At 39.3% G+C, this 19,390-nt stretch overlaps 1 protein-coding gene across 3 annotated transcripts; it reads left to right on the top strand.

The window, feature by feature from the left end:
* The first annotated feature begins 7,680 nt into the window (after positions 1-7,680).
* On the top strand, positions 7,681-13,837 carry RIK (RS2-interacting KH protein). Of its 3 annotated transcripts, none has more exons than XM_087397350.1 (13): positions 7,681-8,116; positions 8,940-9,174; positions 9,273-9,401; positions 9,513-9,547; positions 9,772-9,847; positions 9,960-10,082; positions 10,192-10,278; positions 10,739-10,823; positions 11,065-11,149; positions 11,405-11,584; positions 11,734-12,298; positions 12,901-13,186; positions 13,625-13,837. In XM_087397350.1, exons 1-13 carry the CDS (start codon positions 8,055-8,057, stop codon positions 13,732-13,734), a joined length of 2,058 nt encoding a protein of 685 aa, XP_087253476.1. In that variant the 5' UTR covers positions 7,681-8,054; the 3' UTR covers positions 13,735-13,837. The 3 variants fall into 3 exon arrangements, with proteins under 3 accessions (XP_087253476.1, XP_087253475.1, XP_087253477.1); XM_087397349.1 differs by having other exon boundaries at positions 11,032-11,149; XM_087397351.1 differs by lacking the exon at positions 13,625-13,837 and having other exon boundaries at positions 11,032-11,149; positions 12,562-13,149.
* Positions 13,838-19,390: the final 5,553 nt, after the last annotated feature.

The following is a 19,390-nucleotide window of genomic DNA, read 5'->3' as shown; positions in this document are numbered from 1 at the left end:
AAGTTGGGGCCAAGTTGAAGCAAAAAATATGTGAACTTGTCAAGGGAAATTGGCATGGTTAAGGTATTTGCAACTTGTTCTTGAGTTAGAACATAGAACATGAACAAGAGATTCCATTTTTCTCTCATTAAGTGATAATCGCTTTGTTTTAGCATGAAACATTGGTTCTTATGGCATTTTGAATTCTACTCATATTATGCAAATAGAGTGGTGATAGTTTTCTTGAAAGAATATCAAAGAACCTTTTAAACCATACTGCTTGATGTGCAAAGTTCCATTGATATCCTATATATATTCTCCTTTTGTTGATGATAAATGGATTGTTCTCACTTTGCCATAACGAGGTTGCTAAGCCAAGACTAGATGAAAACCCATCTGTGCATTTTTTGTCATTTAAAATGCCTACCCAATCTACATATATCTAAAGAGATGATTTTGACAATCTATTATATTTTAGTCCACAATCCCATGTACCCTAAGGGTAGATGAGAAGCCCTCTTGGGATTCTATATGAATTACTTGAGAACACTAATTGAATAAGAAACGCGTCTATAGATTGTTAGATAGATCAATCTGTTGTCTATATCCAAGGGGATTTGTATGAGGACATCTATCAAATGACCATTTGACATTAGATTCCATGGGAGTTGGCAAGGGCTTGTAGTCATGTATTTGAAATAGTTTCACATTTCATGGGTGTATTTTCGCTTTGTCAACATAATATCATATTCATTTCTTCACATTTCTATGCTAAGAAAATAATGGAGATCTCTCGTCTCTTTCATATCAAACTCTGATGTGAGTTGTTGTTTAATCATAGAAAAAAGCTAGCCATTTGACCCTATGATGGTCAAGTCATCCACATTGAGCACGATACCATGTTATTTGATCTGGTTTTAATGGAAATTGATGGATTTTTAGATGATTGAAGATTGCATACTGAGAAAATGATTGTGTATTCTAGCATTACATGCCCATGGTGTATGCTTTAGGCCATATTAATCCGTACACGAATTTGAGCAAGTTGCAAAGTTTGTGCTCTTGATCTTTGATAGCAAATCCTTCTAATTGTTACATATAAATTCTTCATCCAAATAACCATTTAAAAATGCACTTTTCACATCCATTTGATGAATTTTCCAATCAAAATGAGAAGCTATAGCAACAATAGTTTTAAGTATTGTCATGTTTGCAAAGATTTCTTTATAATTTGTGTCACATTCTTGGAATAACCCTTGGCAACTATTTGGCCTTATGTTTACGAACTGTTCCATTCTTGATCAATTTAACTCTTTAAACCCATTGCATCCAATAGGTTTCTTTTCTACTCAAAGATCTATCAATGACCATGTTTGATTTTCATGAAGCTATTGTATTTTTCATCCACGACATGTTGCCATTCTTGAACGTTCAATGCTTCTCTGAATGGTCCTAGTCATAAATGCAAAATTCCTTTAGTAAATCCATCTTCATAGTTTACTTTCTTTTGTGAAAATATCTTCAAGTAAATGTAGTGGAACTTTCAGGTATGTTTGTGATGATTGTGGAGGTTGCAGTATGCCCAATCTCTTGGATTTTTTGCCTTCCTTTGCTTTGTGTAGTCACAATTGTGATTGATCACTATTTTGATGCACTAGCGCTGAAATTATTTGAATAATAGGTGTGGATGTTGAAATTGGAACCAAAATGTTTGTTGGATGATCAAAGTAAGAAGTTGTTTCATCAATAATGGCATCTCTGCAGAGAATGAGCTTCTTTCACGAGATCATAAAGTGAACATGAGCATAGACAAAAGAGACAAATTAGGCTTGATTCTTGTGAATGTCACTTGGGAATATTCTACAACATTATAGTTGGACTTCCATCACAATGAACAATAATTGCATGAGCTTTGGCCCAATATGGTCTTGGTACTTTTTTTCATTGAGCAAGCAATTTATTGACCCTACAATAACTCAATTTTTTGATTTTGCAACTCCATTCAGGTCAAGAGTATATCTACAAGTAAACAAACTTTTGGCTTGTAAAATGTATTACATTCATCCAATTTTTACTCACTACCATTGTCCCATTAGAGGACTTTTATATGCTTGCTAGTTTATTTTGCAACCAAGGCTTTGAATTCTTTGATGGCATTAAGAGCATCATATTTTGAATTCTTTGAAGGCATTAAGAGCATCATATTTTTTTGATTTTGATTTTGCCTATGTTGATTTCCAACTCTATTGTATGAAACATTTTCAATCTCTCTTTGCTCCTTTTTGCATTCAGGCTCCCAAAGACCTAGAATTGCACTATAATTATAATTGGCTAGCCATCTTGGGGTATTTGGCTGATTACCACCTCCTTTAAAGTCATTACCTCTCGGATTCCATGTCCCTCTTTGATTGGAAGGACTTTGATGTTGATGAATATTGCAAAGATATATGATTATTTGAATGTTTGCCAGGGCTATTGTTGCAAGGAGGCAAAACTTTGCATGGGCAATAGTAGATGGCTAGATAAGGTAGCTGACAAGTGGCATGATGCATGGATAAAGGGAGCTCTCTTCTATGAGATTCTTGCCTCTAATTTCATTTAGAGTCAATATGGAAACCCGAAATCAATGGAGCTGATTTCGCTCGGCTGCCTCTATAAGCCATGCTCATATCACCGCTCTGCTGACGAGAGGTGCAGAGAATTTTCTTCGTTATTGCTAAGCTTTCCTTGAGATGATGTAGTTTGTGAGATCCTCCAACAAGCCCCATAGGGATGAGGAGGATCCTCGATCGCAGTTTCATAGCTTTCTATCTACATGCAATAATAGTTATGCTTGGCTTTTAGTCTTGTCTTATTCGTCTATCATTTTATGTGGTAGTGTGAACTAGAATTTCATAGATGGTATCAGAATAGGTAGTCTTATAGTGTGAGGATTCCTTATTTGCATGCTAGGTCTATATAACAAGAGTTTTGTGCGCGATGGAGACTAAGTCGGGAGCTGTGAAGTTGGTGATGTTTACTAGCAACTGTCAGTGCAACTTTACCTCAGGGAAAAAGGGCTGTGGCCAATTGTTTTAGGAGCTTGTGAGAACGATTTGGATAATTTTGCTGAGTGGGAGATCTGTAATGAAAAAGCTATCGGTATCATTGGTAGAGCATTGGGCACAAGGTATAGCCAACATTGCGACTTAACCTCTAGTGCTGTAGACAACTGGATGGCAATAGAAACTTTGTTTGATGCTCGTCTCAAAAACTCGAAGGTGATGTTGAAGCAAGCGTTCTTTAGTCTGAAAATGGATGAAATGATTTTTTTGGAGAGCATTTGAATAAGATGTGATTGATCCTGAATCAACTTCTTGATTTAAAAGTTAAGGTAGATGATGACAACATTAAAGCAGTCCTCCTAACAAGTTTGCCACTAGCATATGATGGAATTACAAAGATTATACGTGTGAGAGTAGATGTCTCTTTGCTAGAATTGATCGCAACACTCCTGGATGATGAGCAGTGACAAAAATTGGATGGAAGCTTTGAAATAGATCGAGCCTATATGTTAAAGGTATCTCCTCGAAAGGGGAAGGTGGCAAAGAAGGATCTATCATGTGGATATTGTGGGAAGCTTGGACATCGAGAAGAATTTTGTTACAAGAAAAGAGAGGACATTGAGAAAAGGAACAAGGAAGTCGGAAAGAGTCAGGAATTAGCTCATACTATCGTAAAAGATAACACTCCACTTTGCATGGCTACGCTTGGTCATGAACTGATGGCAGTTTTCTTCTCTTGTTTTTGTGAGGAGTTATTTTCAAATTGCATTGAGAACTCTTGTTTTTGTGTTCTCAGATTTTGTTGAGAATCATTTTGTGTCGTCAATCATACCTTTGCCCTACTTTGGTTTGAGGGGGGTGTTGGAAGGAGGCAAACATTTGCATGGGCAATAGTAGATGGTTAGATAAGGTAGCTGACAAGTGGCATGATTCATGGATAAAGGGAGCTCTCTTCTACGAGATTCTTGCCTCTAATTTCGTCTAGAGTCACTATGGAAACCCAAAATCAATGGAGCTGATTTCGCTCGGCTGCATCTACAAACCATGCTTATATCACTGCTCATAGCTAAGGGAAGGCATAGAGAATTATCTTCGTTGTTGTTAATTACATTGTTAGCTTTCCTTGAGATGATGTAGTTTGTGGGATCCTCCAACAAGCCCTGTAGACAAGTGATGTAATAGATAAATTTTGCTACCGATGTGGGATTGTTGTTTGACATGGATGGTTCCTTATTTGTGTCTCCTGTTGAATTCCTCTGTCATTTTATGTGGTAGTGTGAACTAGAATTTAACAGCTATGAGATTAGTTTCCATTGGCTTGATTTTATGTCTACTTGTCAGTTGAGTTATTTTGAGTTTTGGGGGCCTCTACCTCTTTGAAAGTTTCTACATCTAGAAAAGAAAGCTCGTACAAGATCGCATGGACTTGTATTTGTGCCTCCTCTTAATTGCTCTTCTTAATCTTGAAATTTACCTCTTCTTAAACACTCAAACATAAGCATGTTTGATATAATTTCATATGTAGTTGGAGCATCCATAGTGATTATTGCTATAACAAATTAATGATGATAAGCTTTATCGAGACCATTGAGTGCATTTGGACCAATCTTTCTATCTTGGCTTCAAGTCCAATAAGTGTCAATTGATAAACAATATCTCTTGCTAAGCAAATAATATCAATGAGTCTCTGTCTGTAATTTCACTTCTCATTATCCAAGCAAGATAATCTTGGACTAGCTTTGGCATTGAACTTGTTTTCAATGCTTTTCCATGCTACAAATATTGATGACTTATCTTTGATGATGATAATAATAACATATTTGACATTCAAATCGATCAGGTTCATTGCCAACACTAGTCACCAATCAATCTTCTTCTCTTGAATTTTATTAATTTCAGCTGCTATTATCGATGTTGCTAGGAGACCTGGTCTCTTCTCTTTTTCCATGACAATGTCAATGCACTTTCTTCATTTTGAAAATATTGACAAGCTTGACTTTTGCCTCTCCAAAGAGAGAATTTTTGGAAAGCCTTGTCGTAGCATCGCTAAAGGCCCTTTCATAATGGTCTTAAAGTCACATTTGTTAAAGACTTTCAAAGGCTTGTCACAACCTCTCCAAAGTTGATTTTAGTATAATTATTTCTCAAGAGTTTTATACAAGTTGAAGGTGTTCTAAGGTCATGATCGGCAAAATAATTTCAAGAGCATCTTTTAAAAAATCAAAGGTTTTCTTCAAGCAAACAATACCATAATTCAAACCATATTCTAGTTCCTTCTTCATCAAGGTATGTAGTGTGTTTCTATTCAAATGAGATTTTTCATCACCGACATAATAATTTCAAAGTTCCAATGTATTGTTCTACTTTGTATTCATCAAGCAAGCATCATCTTTCCAAATCACATTCAATAGATAAGAAGGTATATTTTAATATCCAATAATGTTAACCAGCATATTTTTTGCATCAAACTTTACATAATTGGGTATTTCACAAGCATTAGGTTAGAAGTGTATCATCTCAATGGAAATGTCACATGATGACACCATCTTCTTCATCCAAAACAATAATTTGATGATGATGCTTATTGAATTATTAAAGGGAGGACTTGAAAAGGCTTTTAGAAAAGCCTTTAAATTGTGCTTTGGAAAGGACCTTGTAAAGGCTTTGGAACATAGCATGAAAAAGGCCTTGAAAGAGCTTAAAGATTTAGCTTTACATGACTTGGGAGATAAAACATGGTTCATGGTCAAGCGTTGAGAAGGGCCATGAAGAGGCCTTGCTACTTGAATTAAATGAGGCCTAAAGACTACTTAGTGGCACTCTGTGGTAAAGCACATGTGTTTGAATTAAGATAAGGTGGATAAAGTGAATTTCTTGCCACATGTATATAAGATAAGAAATTACCACGTCATTCATAAACTCCCCACCACCATCATCTTCATGGTGCCACCGCCTCTCTTGCTGTCATGTTTTACTCACAACCTTCCCACCATCATCATCCTCAGGGTGTTGTCGCCTCTAGTGTTGTCAAATTATGGGTTCACTATCACATCACCACTAGGTGGGGAAGCTATGAGCTAGAGAGCTTATATTAATGGGTCTTAGAAATCAAACTACTTGTCTATTAAAGTGATTAAGGTCTTGAGATCAAGACGAAAGTGCAAAAAAAATTCAAGTGCAACAATATCCCAACTCTGAAGCTCACTTCACATGCGAGATCTTAGTTGTGTCAAAAAACACATTTACTACGCTTCCCATAGTTCCATATTGTCCACAAAATCTAAGGTTCTCTTATTTGTCGGAGAGCTATGTGAGGAGACATCATGCACTCTTCTATGTTGTTGAGCTTAGCTGCTTCTAAAAACTTATTAGGTTGTGGGGCATATGACCTTTAAAATTGCATTTTTGTGAATGGAATCATTACATTCTTTGCTTATATATTGCCTAGCCACAAAAAAAATGCGAATGCAAAACAAAACAAAGCAAAATCTATCTTCAAAGACCTTGCAAGTTTTAAAAATGAATTGAGGGCCATTACCGCAAGTGTTAGTAGCATACATAAGTCTAAGTCCAACTTGAAATATGCCGATATTTAGGGAAAGTACCTAGAATCTAGAGTCTTGTAAGCCATCAATGAAAAACATTGATTTGGTGAAAAGATTGTTTAGGTATGGGTTGTAGATTTGTGAAAATCGGTACTAAGCTAGCAAGCACAAGAGGAGTGACTCACAATTTCTTATACAAGATTGTTTCTTTGGACCTTCTTCCATGTTCCTTGCAAAGCAAGTAAGATTTTCTCATCCTGCAAATCTTCAAAGCCCTTTGGTGCAGAAATAATGGTAGCATGTATGTTGTTGTGACCCTCAATAATGCACGCAAGTATAGGCAATAACATCTTGAGCATATGTGCAAAGTTGCAACAAAAATGGCAGATATACATAAAGTAGAGATATGTGATTAAGCTCTTTCTTAACTAGTCATCAATTGACCTCCTTACTTCAATAACTGCAATATGCTTGTGCTTGTGTGCTCGCAATTTCTCTTCTATGTGCTTGCATTATGTGTTAAATTGAGACCAAACAAGTAGTCGACCATCAATCAGATAAGAGCATGTACTACATCGGAGCACTCTGTTAACTTGTAGCACCTAAATGCATATTGAGCCACTTTATTTCTTTGGGATTTTTTAGATTAGGAGATTTGTTATTGTCTAGGAGACATTCATTGAGCATTACTTGTGTTGAACAAGGTTGCACTCCTGAGTGCAACTGTGCATGGTGTGATCACAAAGGGAGGTGCACACTGAGGGTGCCCACCAAGTGGAGCTGAAGTGGCAAACATGTCCATTGCCCAAACTTGATGGGCATCCAACCTTGGAAGCCCCATTGCTTGGGTGCAAAGTGAGTGTGTAAGGCTAGTTTCAGATGCCTCGGAATTGGTACAAGCAATATCCTTGTCCGAGCGTCCGTTCTTTCGACACAAAGACGGATGGACGACGCACAGCCTAGCACACCGTCTGAAATAGTGTCTATGTAGTAAGCGGCCTTCTCCTCTGTTTCCCAAGATACACGACTATGCTCCCTAGCTTATATCACCTTCGCATATACCATCTAGGGCGATGTGCTGCCATCATACACATCGAGACGGGTCTGAAACCCACCTAAACACCTTAATAACCATGCTGCCACCCAATAAACGAGTGACGCTTCTAAGTCCACCACCGCCCTTAGACATCCCTCTTGCCATCATCTTCTTCTCTTGTCAAATTTTGTGCTTTATTGTTGTTTGCCTACCCAAGCTTTGCTCTACATCCCTGTTAGGGTTTCCTTTCTGGTCTCTCGTTTTCCATCCTTCAGATCACTTCGTTGCTCGCTCGAAGAACGTTCTTTCGCCTCTCCTTCCTTGAGAGGAACCGCATGCTGCTGTTTTTCGATTCAATTGCGAATGCCATTGCTTTAGCACTCCTGCAGCAAGAACTGCTTTCAGTTCTTTTCCTGTAATCGCTTCAAGGAGCCCTGGGGAAGCCCAACTATGACAGAGGAGGCGAGCGTTCAGCCCACTGTCGATCCAAACGCCTCAACCACCAGGCAGAGGTATGGAGTTTTTTTGCGTTGAACTGATTACAGTATCCTGTGTGTCTCCCCGTGCGGGGCTTGGAAGACGAATGGGGCAAGATCTGTATTTGTGTACTACGGAATATATTAAAAATAAAAATAAAACGTTACGGAACAACAGGCTCTTTGTTTGTACTTTCAGTGTTAGTCAGCAACGGATGGATAATAGTACTCATGGCATGGCAATGTTCAATCATACATTCTCCATTTTTAGCAAGTCCGGAGGCAACGTGCATTGAAATTGTGTTCTGCCCTAAGAAAGCAATCCTAGCCCAGCAATCATAGCCCACCTGCACTGAGGCTAGAACGCTGCTACTGAGCCTAGGCTCATGTCGATCCCCATATGGTATGAAGCAGGCCATTAAGATGGCTACGGCTGGCAGTGCAGTTCATGGCGTGGAAACTCGGAGCCTAGGCTGTCAATCATCTACACTAAGAAAACAATCACCTTTACATTCAAATTGGGTAGTATAGGAAAAATTTGAAGTGTTATTGTAGGTACTTCGTTGTAGCTCCCATTATCCCCAACCATCTCCATCAGTCATGGGAAGATCCGGAAGTATATTAGGGGTCTTATGCTGCGCTCTGACTTCTGAACTCCTCACTGATTCTTGCATCAGAGAATATTTCATGCTTAATGCCTTAGTCTTTTGATAATTCTAAGTGCGTACTCCCTTCTTCCTTTTCAAAATGATTGCAGTCTGGAACAAATTTGTTTTAATAATTTGTAATAGCTTTGACAAGATAGGATGCAAGGTCTGATGATGATTGTTTGCCGTTATATCTGAACATCGGTGCACAGGAAGAAGCGCAAATGGGATCAGCCAGCTGAGGCCGTCATCTCTGCAGCAGCATCAATACCAGGGCTATTACCGATCAGTGGCCCAGGTGCACTAGCAGGGATTGGACTTCCAGGCATTTTCCCAGCATTTGTGGGTGTATTCCCAACGATAACCACTACAACTATGTCATCTCAAATTTCTCCTGTCTCAACAGTTCAACAGAATGCAGCTGCAATTGTCCAAAAAATCAATCAGGTTCCCATGTGGCCTGGCGATAGTATCTGTAGTTTTCCTGGTTACAATCACACTGTGTTGTTGTTTTAGAGGATGAGTTATGATGCCTGAAATTTCAGGATTTGGCGACAAAAGGCCTGGTAGCACAAACAAAGATACAGGATGAGCTTATTGCAAGAGAGATTGTTATCAATGATGCAGAACCTGGTGTGCGATACAAACTTACAAAGCGTCAAACACAGGAAGAGGTAGAGCATAAGATTGCCCTCGGAAGTGATTAGTGTTTCTTGCACTTGCATATATATGTATTTAAGACTCAGGTTTGCTGCAGTTTTAATTAGTCTCTCTTTTGAATTCAGATTCAGTTGAAGACTGGTGCTGTGGTGATAACAAGGTTAGTTTTTTCTCCTCTTTTTTTTGGTGGAAAAAGTTTTCGTTTGTTCTTTTGCTTGTTCTATAAAAATTAAATTTGTAAGATCGGATATATTCTAGTCTTGTGAAGGTATATAACAAGGTTAGTTTTAATAGTCTGATCTATAGTATTTGATCTCCTCATAGGGTTTTCTTGTTATCTTTTTTTTTTCAATGAAGCTTTGTTTTTTGCATTTTCTTTTGCAGGGGAAAGTATAAGCCACCTAATGGGCCTGTTGATCATGAAAAACCACTGTATCTGCATATCTCAGCAGGCGCACATGTAAGTACCTTCTTAATGGGGCTTAGCTCCAGTTAATGATATGATGATTTTATGATTTTACGTGCTTATCTCCAGTTATTTGCGAATGATCTGATGATTTTATGATTTACAGTTGAAAGATACGGCTGAACGGATAAGAGCTGTCGATCAAGCAGCTGCTCTTGTGGATGAGATGTTAAAGTTGGGACGCCATCAAGTGCCCTGTTCTTCCACGGCACAGCTGTCAAGTGGGGCGGTAATGACTGAAATTTCAGGGTTTTGTTTTGTTGACAAGTGACGCTAATTAGGTAGTTTTACTGTTTGTGCTGCTTTAATTTTCTTTATTTAATGCGACTGTGTGACAGGCTACTTCCCCCTTGAGCACAGTTGTGTTTGTAGATTTTGAGGCGGATGCACCTGTGAATCTTATTAATCGGATTCGTGGGCCAAATGTAAGCCCTGAGTTCCTTTTTCTGCCCCCTTGGTTATCAAGTGGGAAATTTTCTGCAAGCAACAATTTGTATTTATTATTGAATTTCACTATTTTTGAAGGAAGGGGTTTATTTACGAACCAACTTTCTTTAAATAAAAGAACTTTATGCTCTCGTCTTCTGTGTCATGTGGAATTTCAACGCATGAGTGCTCTAAAAAAACTTCATTTTTAAAGATTCAGTTTTATTCAATTGGTTGTTATCAAGCCTTCATAGCTTGGTTTCCACGATTTGTATTTGCATTGATAGTGTGTGCGCTAGATTTTTCCTGCATGATAACACTAGGTTTCTCATTTTGTTTTGTGAGATGTTGCTTTTGAGAGAGATTTATGACTTTCCCTGACATCTCCACATCTTTTGGGAGAGATTGTTTTCTTGTGTTGTTGGCCTGGGTTGGTGGCTGGGTTCTGAATACCTGCAGGACCAGTATATAAATCACATTATGAATGAAACAGGAGCTACTGTAATTTTGAAAGGAGGCTCTTGTGAAAGTTCATGCAGTGAAGGTAGGTCCAATTTCTGCTTTGGGTACTGTGTTGGTTGATAGTGTGATATTGTTCCTCCCATCAGTGTGGGTGTTTTCAGGGCCTCTATGTTCTCGTTGCTGCTACTGCTGAATTTGAGTTAGGCCTTCAGATTGGTGATGACAAGTTTCTTTTGAAGGATAGATTGGAAAAATTATTATTGACCAGACATAGTGCAATTTTTATACAGAGATCCCTCAGCCATTGCACCTGTTCATTTCAGCTGATCATCCAAAGAGCCTGGATGATGCCAGGAGCCTTGCAGAGAATCTCTTGGACACCATTCGATCTGAATTTATTGGTCCAAGGTAAGTTATCCTTTGGAGAAGAATGGGGTAATATTTTTCAGGCTTCAGGATATTCTTCATTGTGGAAGTTTCCCAAGGTCATGGGCAGTTGCCATTGACAATTGTTAACTGCTGGAGGTTTTGTATAGATCATGATCTTGCAGAAATGTGGATGGTTGTCTTGTAGGATTTTCTGAAGGCTGCTCTCGAGCTTTTGTTTTTATATGAGATCCATTTTGCTGGTCTAAGATTTGTTTGCCTTGTTCTTTTTTCCAGGCCTCCTTACTTTCAACCTGCTGTGTCTTACAATTTGCAGCAACCCCTACCACCTTATCAACTGTCTCCTCCTGTTGGAAGTAGCCTGGAGCCAGGGAGAGGACTTTCTTATTCCTTGGCTCAACAATCTTCTGTTTTGATACCAGGAAATGCCATGATAACGCTTCCACAAGTAGCTAGGTGAGAAACGTTTTCCAACTGTCTATCTGTCAGCTTGCTATTTCTACCTGAATTTGAAAGTTGCAATGAGGTAGACTGTCAAGATGTGCTTGCTTTAGCAATTTGGCTGCTTTGGTTTAATGGCTTGTGGTCATTAATTTCTGGAACAGGGCAGTATCTTCTAAAGTTTATAGTGCTGTCCCACCTCCAAAGGAACTTTTGACAGCTGTTGAGAGCACAGGCAAAAGTGAGTTTGTATCAGCAAGTGTCCAGTCAGCTGAAGGAAAGCCTGACAGTACCCCAGTTAGCAATGCAGAATCAACATCTGCGTCATCTTTGACATCTGTTACCAGCTCACCTGTTGCTGCTTTGGCTCCTGCTTCTAGTGCCCTTACGGCATATGCAGGTTACCCTGCTTCGTCCATGCCGTACCCGACAGCTGCTATCCAGAGTTATGGCATCTATCCACAGGCTTCACAAGGAAATCAACCCTATTCAAGTTACAGTGCTTACAGCGGACTGTATCCCCAAGCCACTCCTTTGCAACAGGTTGCTCTTGCTTTGCAACGACCAGCTCAACAAGTTTCCGTCAAACCTACCATTTTGGCCTATGAGTCAGCACCATCCACAAAATCTCAGAACAATGCCAGCCAGGGACAGGCAGAGAAGCAAGAAAAGCAGCGGCGGAAGTTTCGAGAGTTCCCAGTCCCTGGAAAGGAGCCTTTGACTGATCAGGTATTTCTGGCGCACACTGTGACATGTTATCATATTGCCTTGGCTGACTAACATACTCCAAGGTTTGAGCTCTTATGAGTAGGTTTAGAATTGAGCAAGTAAGAGGGCATTGTGGACGTTCGTTTGACTAAGACCAAGGCCTTTGAATTTTTGGATGAAAAACATTTGCTTTGTCTGCTTTCATAGAATGCCGGCTAAACATGAATGCCTTTTCTGGCTTGAATATCCTATAGAAATTTCTAATGCCCTGACATCTCTTTCAGGTATGTTTATTTTGACCTTCTCAAGCTGACTACTTCTGGATCCATCCATCAGGACAGTGCTTCTCATGTTTAATAGGAAGGAGGTTGCTTACTGGAGACATGCAGGAGGATGCTTATAGTTTGCTCGTTGCATGTCCGAAGTCATGAAGCTTTTTCTTGTGGGCCCCTAGTTAATGGTTTGTGGTATGCTAAGCGTGCTTGGTAAAAGAGGCCATGTTACCTGACAGAAGATGCTTAGCTCAATCTTTTTGTTGTTTGATTGCACTCAGTTTTTTAATGAACATGTGCATGAATGAGGTCAATCTTTTATGTAAGCATGATTGTTGCTGCTGTCTTCAGCCATTGCTGACAGCACTTGATGAGAGACTTCCATCTATGGAACCAGCTAGAGGGAAGCAGCAGATAATGCCGCCACCGAAGGCATTGCCACCACGTGCTCCAAGTAACATGCCTCCACCACCTCCAAAGAGTAAGGCACCTATGGGACCACCACCTCCAAAGGCAATGCCATCTGCTGCAACTGCTACTAGTGCAGTGTCCAATATTGTGTCAACCAGTGTGGTGCCATCACCACCTGTTTCTGTTAAGGCTACCTCTGCTTCAACAAAGAACGCAGCTGTTGAAGGTGACTACATAGCCTCTCTCAGTAACTTTGATATAAGTGACATCATTAAAAGAACAGCTAATGTTTGGCTATTAAGACCATAAACTTTGTTTTGCTTGCCAGTTAGCCCTCTTTCCCCTTTTGTTTGAAGGCTTCTATTAACGAACCTGTGTGTGTGTGTGTGTGTGCATTTGCTTTTACCCAAAAAAAAAGCATGTGTGCATCCAGCATGTGGCGTGTGCAATCCTTTATGCCCAGCTGCATGCATGCTTAGGACATTTCACGTGTGCAGTCCTTCATGCCCAGAGGCATGCGTGCTTAGGACATTTCACCTCTTGAGAAGTCTTAATGTTTATTATTTTAGCAACAAAAATCATAATTTAAAGACACCATTTCTTTGCTTATCAATTTTCATTTCTAGGGATCCATAGACAGCATGGTAACTCCTTTATTGTACAGGTATCAAACTTGTTGAGTATGGGGAAGATGAAGATGATGCAGGGATTCCTGATGATGATAGAAAGGATGCAACTCCTTATGCAAATGGCAAGCCTTTTTGGGCTGCTTGATACAGCTGTACAGGTTTTCTTGGAAGCCACGAAGTTGCTTCTATTGTCTTTTGCTAATTGGGCGAAATTGCTTCTTTTTAAAAAGCATTTTTTGGTTTGTTCACCTTAAGCTTGCATCTTTGCTATATGCTCTCTTGCTCAGCTGGAAAGGAAAGGACGTGCAAGTTCCATTCCCAGTCCCATAGTTGAATATCAACATTAAAATCCTTTCTCAAAAGCATAATAAGTAGTAGATTCTTGATAACACTATTAGTGAACTTATTGTAGTTAGGTAGTTTTTTGTGTGTATGTGCATGCACATTTAGAAGGGGGAGGGGAGGGGGATGAAAGTGCTGAAAGTGGAAGCAAAGGAAACAAGGAGCTTGAGCATATAAAATGCAAAGGAAGGAAGACGAAGTTGAAGACTTACAGGCGCAAGCCTAGTGGAATGTCCCTTATCCCCGTTGTGAAAGCCAAGAGTGAAGAAATGAAATTGCTACGTATACTCAACTCCCCAACGATATACTTGAAAGAGTCTCGTTGTGGGGTGGGTAAGTGATGATTCTAAAGGCATTAGTTGAAAAAGAATATGTTGAAAAGTGAATATGCTTGAGGCTCTGGTTGAAAGCACGAAGGTGATGGTTTGTAAATGCAGTAGTTTGGAGGAGCTCATGTTGAGGAAAGAGCATAGAGGAGGTTTAGGAGGTGGATGGTCAAATGGGCATGCCATATGATCTTTATTGTGTAGCTTAGGATGGGAGCATGTTTTTTGTGATTGATACCTACCTAGGCTTAAGACTCTTTAGGCTCATGTAGTTGGCACTTTGCAGCTTAGTTATTTTTTATGCCTAGGTCAAGATTGTGGTGAGCATGAACAAATTTTATTGGCTTGGTTTGCATCTAGGTATATTTTGCTAAATCACTAAAAATTAGCATGCCCTCCATTAAATTGAAACCTCGAAGGAAATTAGCACGGCCTTCCTGCAAGCTTTAGGGACGGCTACCAAATCATTAAAAAAATAGCATGTCAACCGAATTGAAACCTCGAGGGTAAATTAGTACGGCCTTCATGTAAGCTTTTGGAACGGCCTTTTATTTGTTGCTTCATCTTGTTTCCACGTTTTTTCTCAGACCGTCGTTGCCTTGAAAGACAGCGAACTAAGGCTTTGATACCAATAAAACCTTGGAAGGAAAATTATTGCAAAAACACACTCTAAAGCTCTCCCTCTCTCTACAGATACACTAGGGCCCAGGAATTACCGGTGGGACTCCCTCGAAGGTTTTTATTCATGAGAGAATTTGAGTATATAGTTTAACGTAGAGTTGCTTCTACTAAAAATTCCCAAAACGTGAAGAATTTTACATCAGCTCTTAGGCTCTCTTCCTTGGCAATAAGCCACTTGTTAAATTCGAAATTCCTTTCCTAATTATATGTCACTAAGGGCAACTTTGAAGTCTTGGAAGCACTTGGTCACGTGAACAACCTCCTAGATGGTTGTTAGGCTTCATAGTGCTTGGGAAAAATAACTCTTCTTAATACCTGCAACAATTAATTAATGTGCACCACCATGGTACTTAATAATTGTTAGCGCAATATAATATACTGCGGAGTAATTCTAGTCACGGTGGGCATCCCCATTGAATACATATACACACAACAAATATATAATTATATTTATTCTGTGGTTAATCGGAGTTAACACTCTTGATGATGATTAAGGGGCTTTGACCAAGAGTCGAGGCGTGTTAATTACACTCAAGTCTCTCCAATCGAAGTTGGCACATCTTGGTTAACTGTAGTTAACATTCTTGATATAAACCAAGTCTTTTTTATCAAAATCAGGCTTACTTGACCGAAGTCAAGTATCTTTGACTCTTGTTAATTCTTTGACTAATAGAACTCTTGATCATAATTAACCTAGCTCTAGTGCTAGAGGAGTTGTAATTTCTCTATGTTCAACATAGGGAGGTGCATGACATTCTTCCAGCATCTTTTTCTAGATGCATAGGCAGTCATCTTTCATTAGATATTGTGACATGAAGTTGAGGGTAATAAACTTCACGCACCTCTTCACTTCCTATTGTTTTTGAATTGAGTGACAAAATTATTTATAATTAAGAAAGGGATATTAAAAAGAAGCTTTTATGCCAAGGTACCACACCATACTTTTCTTTCTCAAATGAGAATGAAGATGGTAACATCCCAAGTGATGTTGTACTCAAGCATAGAGAGAAGGAAAGGATCAGCAGAGGTCATAATCTCAGTAAGCCAATATGCGCCAAAGAGGAGCAATACGTTGTTGAAAGAAGATCTTGCGGCTCAACATGACATGACTTGATATATATTGGGGAGTTTGAAGGGGTTGATTAGGTCGGATGGGTAGGTTTCGAGGAAACATTGCACCTACCTTATAGATACCATTACAATTAGCTCAAAATACTTTGTAAACTCTCATTAGACACAAACAACTTTCAGTAGAGACATGATATCAAAGATTCAAATACATATAGAGATGTGCCTGTAGATGGGCTTCACGTTGATAAACATTTCGTAAGAAACAAAGAAGCGGCTAAAAAGTTATGGGTGGTTTACTAGACGGGAGTAAAAACTATCGTGAAAATAGATTGTCAGACATAGAGACTCATAACTTTTTGCTCTAGTATTTGATTCAAAATCTAATCACATAGAGACATGCACCTTGAAGAGAGCTTCTTGCTGATATAAGTCTCATCAAAATCAGACTACCGAGTGGAAAGTTATGAGCGAAACATTAATAGGGGTCAAATTGTCATAAAAACTGTCCTCCACCCATGCTAATTTTGCCTGAGCAGGATGCTTCCTCAAGACTCCACCTTCATCAATGATCCATTACTCATAGATTTCGCCTCAAAGAGGGTAACTCCCTTGGTGGCTCGAGAAATGGATGCACCATGTGTGTGCAATGAGTGGTCGAATAGAAAGAACTTTTAAGGCTTTGAAAGAAAGAAAAGGGAAGAGAGACTCAAGAGACGGAATACGAAGTGATTTTCATTATCAATAGAGTGAGACTCTACTCCAATCAAACTCAAAATACTACAAACACAAGTGAGAAGAAGAGCTTTCATACGCACAAGAGGGAGCGAAAGCTCCAAGACTTATAGAGAGAGAATGAACTAGAGAGAGATGGACTCACGAGTCTACATCAGAGAATATCTACAAGAGGGAGAGAAGGCTCATGGAAGAGGCTTGAGGAGACTCGAGCTACAACAATATGAGGCCTAATGGTAGAAGAGATGATGAACAAGGGATAGGAGGGCTCCTTTTATAGAGATTTTGTCACTCTCTTTCACCCATTTACAATTGCTACATGTAGATTTCTTTTCCCATTAATCACATAAGTCTGTATGTCACCATCCATGTCCTTTTTGGCTACTCTTGCCACGTGCCCTATCAAAAGATGCTCAAGACTCTTAAAATATTGAGAAATTTAAGAGTCTCCCCACATGGAGATCATAGGAATCCTCTCTTTTTCATATGTTCATATCCTCCTTATTCCACATAGGAATTCTAGAAGGATTCCTCTTGATAGAGAATATCTACATCAGAGAATATCTACAAGAGGGAGAGAAGGCTCATGAAAGAGGCTTGAGGAGACTAGAGCTACAACAACATGAGGCCTAATGGTGGAAGAGATGATGAACAAGGGAGAGGAGGGCTCCTTTTATAGAGATTTTGTCACCCTCCTTTACCCATTTACAATTGCTACCTGTAGATTTCTTTCCCCATCAATCACATAAGTTCGTATGTCACCATCCATGTCCTTTTTGGCTACTCTTGCCATGTGTCCCATCAAAAGCTGCTCAAGACTCTTAAAAAATTTGAGAAATTTAAGAGTCTCCTTACATGGAGCTTGTAGGGATCCTTTCTTTTCCATATGTCCACATCCTCCTTATTCCACATAGGAATTCTAAAAGGATTCCTCTCGACTCCACACTCCTCCACATGCTTTCCACATGCTTGGCATGTGATCTCTCTTATATTATTAGAACACATGGACATGAGCTCACCTCTTTATATGACTCACTCTTTCTAATTTCTAAAAACCCCATAATATCCCATACACAAATAACTCTCACCCCATACCAAGGTATTTATCATTCATACACATGGTATTTACAATGATCCATTCCACTCATCCTCTCAATCTCATACAATATCTTAGAAAATAGAAATAAGTAAGAGCCGCTAGGCTATCACTTGATACTCAAACTCTTATCAAACATAGAGAAAAACAATAGCAATGCTAAATTAAAAATATTGAATTTTGGTGTCACATCTTTTCCTTCCCAGCAGTTTCTCTCTAGTGACAGAGAGGGTCTACTAGCCCTCAAGGTGGTCAAGCATAGAAGAATTTAAGGCGATACTCATTGGTGCGTTCAGGTATCATCATGCCATCAACATCCTCAAGTTGATAGGTTCCATTCGTAAACTTCTTTTTGACTCGATATGGTCCCTTCCATCGGTCGATAAACTTTTTGTCTAGCTGCTTGTTCAGACGGCTATCAAATCTCATGACCAAGTCTCCTTCTGCAATATCTTTCTTCTTGCGTAATTTGGTGGCCTTACCCTGTTTTGAGAAGCTTCCAAGTTTTGCGAGGCCGGTAACTTGCATTCATCCAAGGCTTCTAGTTGTACCAAGCTTTAAGCATAGGCATCCTCTCGTCCTTCTATTCTTGCAATAGCAGTGCGAAGACTATGTATCTCCAATTCAATGGGCAAAATGGCTTCTATTCCATACACTAGTTGGAATGGTGTAAACCCCCCCGTTTTGTACTACAATGGTTTGAGTAGCTAACTCATCTGCCCTTTGATTTTCTTTTCTGTTTATATAAACAAACTTGCAAAAATCAAACTGACTACATAGTGCCATAGCCTTTTGATTAAGCCCTTTCAAATGAGGACTTCTTGTCTTGTAATGCCCTTGCATTTGCTTTATAATAAGCTGAGAATCTCCTTTTACTTCCAATTCTTTAGCTTGACTTTGAAGACAACCCTCCAAATCAAGAATCAAAGCATTATACTCAGCTGCATTGTTAGTTATGATATCTGGAAGCTCTTGTCCTCTAGCCCGTACTTCTTGATCTTCAGAATTCATTAAGACCATCCCCCTGGCTCCTTGTTGGCATGAAGGACTAAAAGTCCCATCAAAATACAAGACAAAAGCTGTTGGTGGTGTCTCCCTTTCATCATTAATGTCCTCCTTATATTTCTTTTTCTCTCTTAGATCCTCTCCTCTTGTGAGCAAATATGCCATAGTGGACCTAGTGGTATTTTCAGTGACAAAAGAGAAAGAGAACTCTTGAAGCTTTGACAACCATTTTGCAAATCTTTCCCCAGTATTAGGCTTGTGAACTAGATATTCTAATACAGACTGAGAGGTAAGAAGAAAAATAGTCGAGGTAATAAATAGGAGCGAAACTTTCTGATTGAAAACACCAAAGAGAGAGCTTGTTGCTCCATCTCTTCATACCTTGTTTCCATCTCTGTAAGTTGTCGGTTGGCATAGTAGATGGGTTGCATTCTACCTGCCTCTCCTTTTTGTAGCAATACAGCACCAACTGAATGCAAAGATATACTTGGATTTACATAAAAGTCTTGAGACCAATTAGGGGGCTTCAATATTGGGCCCTTACTCAC

The sequence above is a fragment of the Dipteris shenzhenensis genome, chromosome 26, assembly GCF_047967505.1.
Source record: "Dipteris shenzhenensis isolate YYH24624 ecotype China chromosome 26, Dip_SZ_1.0, whole genome shotgun sequence".
Lineage (NCBI taxonomy): Eukaryota > Viridiplantae > Streptophyta > Polypodiopsida > Gleicheniales > Dipteridaceae > Dipteris > Dipteris shenzhenensis.
This window is presented reverse-complemented; position numbering and strand designations above follow the sequence as displayed.

What these genes read in the sequence shown, in the direction of transcription:
- RIK (XM_087397349.1), top strand. Translation starts at nt 8,055, where the DNA reads ATGACAGAGGAGGCGAGCGTTCAGCCCACTGTCGATCCAAACGCCTCA. An exon ending in TTGTCCAAAAAATCAATCAG is followed by an intron (nt 9,175 to 9,272) that starts GTTCCCATGTGG and finishes CTGAAATTTCAG; the next exon opens with GATTTGGCGACAAAAGGCCT. An exon ending in AAAGAACGCAGCTGTTGAAG is followed by an intron (nt 13,187 to 13,624) that starts GTGACTACATAG and finishes TTTATTGTACAG; the next exon opens with GTATCAAACTTGTTGAGTAT.